The sequence below is a fragment of the Ziziphus jujuba genome, chromosome 10 (genome assembly GCF_031755915.1).
Source record: "Ziziphus jujuba cultivar Dongzao chromosome 10, ASM3175591v1".
NCBI lineage: Eukaryota > Viridiplantae > Streptophyta > Magnoliopsida > Rosales > Rhamnaceae > Ziziphus > Ziziphus jujuba.
In genome coordinates this window covers 2,979,419-2,984,115 of record NC_083388.1, presented here as the reverse complement: position 1 = coordinate 2,984,115, position 4,697 = coordinate 2,979,419, and the positions used below count along the sequence as shown (strand labels likewise).

General features: G+C 35.4%; 1 protein-coding gene across 1 annotated transcript; it reads left to right on the top strand.

The window, feature by feature from the left end:
* Window positions 1–832: 832 nt before the first annotated feature.
* LOC132799584 (uncharacterized) lies at window positions 833–3,868 on the top strand. The gene is made up of 2 exons (XM_060811836.1): window positions 833–1,278; window positions 2,719–3,868. The coding sequence occupies exons 1-2, from the start codon at window positions 1,263–1,265 to the stop codon at window positions 3,636–3,638; spliced, it is 936 nt and encodes a 311-aa protein (XP_060667819.1). The 5' UTR covers window positions 833–1,262; the 3' UTR covers window positions 3,639–3,868.
* Window positions 3,869–4,697: the final 829 nt, after the last annotated feature.

Genomic DNA, 4,697 nt, shown 5'->3' with positions numbered 1-4,697 from the left:
GCTGTAGAACTATTGCTGCATATCTCTATTGGAAAGCCTTTACGTGACTGCCAGCTTCTCTTTAAACCACCAAGCCAAAACTCACAGTTTTGTTTAATGATATAAGGTTGAAACGACGTAGTTTTGATGACAGCAACTATGCAAAAAAAATAACTCAAGCTTTGACTTCTTTGAATCACATAACCAACATAGTGGACAGTGGATTAGCAACAAGGAAACCATGGTTATGAGCTATACATACATATATATATATATATATATATACCATGGCTATGAGCTATATATATATATATATATACATATAGCTATGATAAATCAACACTACTGCATGTATATATAAAAATGTTTTAAAAGAAAATTTAACTATATTTCAAATAGGTTTTATAGTAGAGAATGGACTTACTAGTCCCTTTAGAGCTTTTTTCATGAGTCTGATATCGATTAGTTATTTTGTATTCTAAATTGGGTACAAAGTTATGGTCTTCAGTTTAAGATCAGCAATGAGCTTCTGTGTGCACGTATGAAGTAATATTTGAACATCCAAACTTATTCACAAACCAAAACTTTAACAACAGAACATCCAACTTTCAAATTTTAGGTTGTAATTAATTTGTAGGCAATTCGTATATAAAGATTACATACATTACATAGTTTCCCAACTTTCACTTCTCCTCCATTAATGCAAATGATGCCGGGGAAACTAGCAAGAAGTGGATGGAAAAGCCAAAGTAGATACTGTTGTGTATATTGAGTTTTACAAGATGAAATTCGGGGTTTGAGTTGATAAATGTAGTAAATCTTGTTTTCCGTTCTCTAAAAATGATCATTGAAATGTTGAATTAAATTAATATTTGTGGACTTGGCATAATCAATTACTCACTTACAGGGCCTATTTATGCCATTAATGGGACTGGCTTATTTTATTATTTTGTAGTAGGGCCCTTGGTCACACACTCTCTATAAGACTCTAGTTGGCCCATTGGACTGGAGGACCAACTCTCTTTATAAGCCCAATGACTTATCCATATTTTTCCTAGTATAATTATATTATCAAATTATTATTATTTTATGTGTGTCAAAATTAATGGATAAGTCTGACTTGCAGAGACTATTTAAAGGTCTAGGGCAAGCAAACAATTGATGCCATACGGTATTTTGATATTAGGGTTTTCAGAGATCTGAGAGTGGTTTGAGAGTAGTGTGTCCATAGGCACTACTTTACATTATTTTCTATTTTGCAGGATTAAAGATCTAATTTATCAATGGCTGCGTTTGGAGGTTAGTAAATTATGACTTATGGAATTTATTATGTATATTTAGATCCATAAAAATTCTAACAATTGGTATCAGAGCACATGGTTAATATGCATAGTAAATTTCTTTGGAGTTTATTGCAGTTAGCATGTGAATATTGATATGTGTTTTTGCCATTATTATCAGTGTTCTAATATATATATATATATACTCATGGTCGTTTTTTGTTTGTTTTTAAAATAAAATAAAATAAAATAAAATTTATTTGTAAATATCGGGCTTGTTCAAAAAAAAAAAAAAAAAAAAAAAACTGGGTTTTCGGCCATGAATTTCACATACTGATTTTCTGGGTTTTGGACCAAATTAATTTGGGTAATAGTTTCCCAAGAATAAACGAAACAAACAGCATCAATTTTGACTAAAATTTGCTCGAATTTCTTGTGTTTCCATGGGTTTTTGTTTGTGTTTTTGGCCGAAAATAAACCTAGCTTGGATGTTTATTTTGAGTTGTTTTTGAATCAAATTTGTTTGTGGGAAACGTTGCCCAAGGGAAGACGAAACTAACGCAGCCGGAATCGTCGGAAACGGTGGCCGGAAAGGTGAGATTTGGCCGGGTAAAATCGCGGGTCGCGTGACCCGTTTGGACTGGAACCGGGTCACCCGTGACCCGGTTGGCTGAAGAAGAAGAGAGAAACGACGTGTCGTTCTGGGTGGTTGCTGACGTCATCTGCTTACGTCAGCACGACACGTCGTTTGCTGACGTCAGCAGATGACGTCAGCAGGCCAAAAAAAAAAAAAAAAAAAACTTATTTATTTTTATTGATTTATTTTTGTTTATTTATTTATTAATTTAGTGATTCAATTGTTCAATTTATTTATTTATTGTTTGTTTATTTGTTTAATTATCACATTCCAATTTTATTAAATTAAATTAAATATTTGTGATTGGAAAATTGGATTGTGTGAGCTTACCCAAAGAGGCTTTGTGCCTAGTTGGTATAGTAGTGTGGGATTTTAGGTACTCACCTGTCGTGAGACTTATTTTATCTGCATTATGTGTACCAATGTAATGTATATTGGCATAGTGGATGGGATGTTTTATATTTGCTTATTTCATGAAATTGCCAATATGTTATTTTCTCCCATTTATTAACCAGGGTCTATGCGGGTAATTAAGCTACCCTGTCGGTAGTTTTAGTTGCTTTGTATGACGCCTGGAATGGCAGTGGAAGTTAATTAAATGCCATGTATTGCAGGTTCTGAGTTGCCCTGTCGGTGATTCAATTCAATGCATTTGATTGTGGTTATTTGGTTGACTGTCCCTGGCCCGCGTAAGGGTATCTTTAGTGCTACAAAGACCCTAAGCGATATTTGTGTTTGTGTTTTTTTGTGTTGAGGGGCTGGAAAATAGTAATTGAATTGTCTTAAATTTTTTAAATGTCTTGTTGTTTACTATTTTTACAGCTAGTAGCACCCCAAATCTTATGCCTATGACTGCCATGATGAAATTGGATGGGACAAATTATCAGAAATGGAAGAAAACCTTAGTTATGAATTTGACCTTCATGAAATTGGATTTGGCTTTGGAGATAGATCCACCAGAGATTCCGATTGATGAAAGTACTGTAGCAGCTAAGAAACTTTATGAGGATTGGAAGCACTCTAATAAGTGCTGTATGATGATGATGGAGAATTACATGGATGAGGCCATATATGCTAGTATTCCTAAAGTGGATACTGCAAAGGGACTTCTTGAGGAGATAGGAAAGAAGTTTATCAAGTTTGATATGAATGAGAAGCATCATTATTTGGACCTATTGAACAATACCAAGTATGATGGTATTAAAGGAGTAAGGGACCATATTATGCTACTTTCCTCCTATTATAATAAGCTGAAGGATCTTAAGATGGACATTGGAGAGGAGTTCTTGACCTATTCTATAATGAGGAGTCTTCCATCACAGTTTGATAATATAAGGTCGAGTTTGAATACTAAGAAAGAAGGTTGTAGTTTGGAGGAATTGACTACTATCCTTGTCAAGGAAGAGGATGATATTAAATTAAGTAAGTCTAGGTCTGTTGCTATGGTTTCACATCAGGTAGATAAGTCCAAGAAGTTTTTCCAAAAGAAGGGACATGGATTCAAGCCAGGACAAGGTTTCAAGCCTGGGCAGGGTTTTAACCCCAATAGGAAGAAGTTTTCTGGTATGAAGCCTAAAGGACCTAGGGATGGTGGTTTTCAGATTAGAGAAAGGAAAGAGTACTTCAATGGAAGGTGTGGATACTGCAATAAAGTTGGGCACAAGAAGATAGACTGTTGGACCTTAAAGGGAAAGCAAGAGAAGAAAGGGGATGATAAGCCGAAGGGGCCCAACCAATCTTGAGCAGCATGTTTATATGGGAGATAGCTCAAGAGTGAAGGTGGACATTGTGGGAACAATCAAGTTGAAGCTTTCCACTGGATATGCTTTGGAGTTGCAAGAAGTTTCTTATGTACCTTCAATAAGAAGAAACTTGTTATCTATTTCTGTTTTGGATAGTCAAGGTTATAGTTTTTTGTTTGGAAATAACAAAGTTGAATTATTTAAGGATGGTAAAGTTGTTGGTTTTGGAACTTTATGTGGCAATTTATATAAGCTTGATTTATTTAATAATGGTCTCAATTTCTCTGTTAATTCTATTGTTGCTTCCAAACGCCCAAGAGTTAATGACAATTCCTCAATGTTATGGCATAAACGTTTGGGGCATATTTCTAGGCACAGAATGGAAAGGTTAGTGAAGGATGGGATACTTCCTAATCTTGATTTCTCTGATCTGTTGACTTGTGTTGAATGTGTGAAAGGGAAGTTAACTGCCAAGGTAAGAAAGGATAAGTTAGCTAGGTGTGGAGATGTTTTGGAGTTAATCCACACTGACATATGTGGACCTTTTACACCAATTTCTTTGGGTGGTTATAGATATTTTATTACCTTCATTGATGATTACTCTCGTTATGGACATGTTGAGCTTATTCGTGAGAAGTCAGATTCTTTAGTTGCCTTTAAAGAGTTTAAGGTAAAGATGGAGCTTCAAAAGAATAAGAAAATAAAAGCTGTAAAGTCTGATAGAGGTGGTGAGTTTTATGGTAGGTATGATGAAACTGGAAGGAACCCAGGGCCTTTCGCTATTTATTTGCGTGAGTGTGGCATAGATGCGCAATATACGATGCCTGGTACACCTCAGCAAAATGGCATAGCTGAGAGAAGGAATAGAACTTTGTTGGATATGGTGCGGTCTATGTTGGCAAATTCTAGGTTGCCAGATTATTTATGGGGAGAGGCTTTAAGGACAGCAGCTTATATTTTGAATCAAGTTCCAAGTAAGTCCGTTCCTAAGACACCTTTTGAGTTGTGGTCAGGAAGAAAGCCTAATTTGCATCATTTTCGAATATGGGGTTGCAAAGC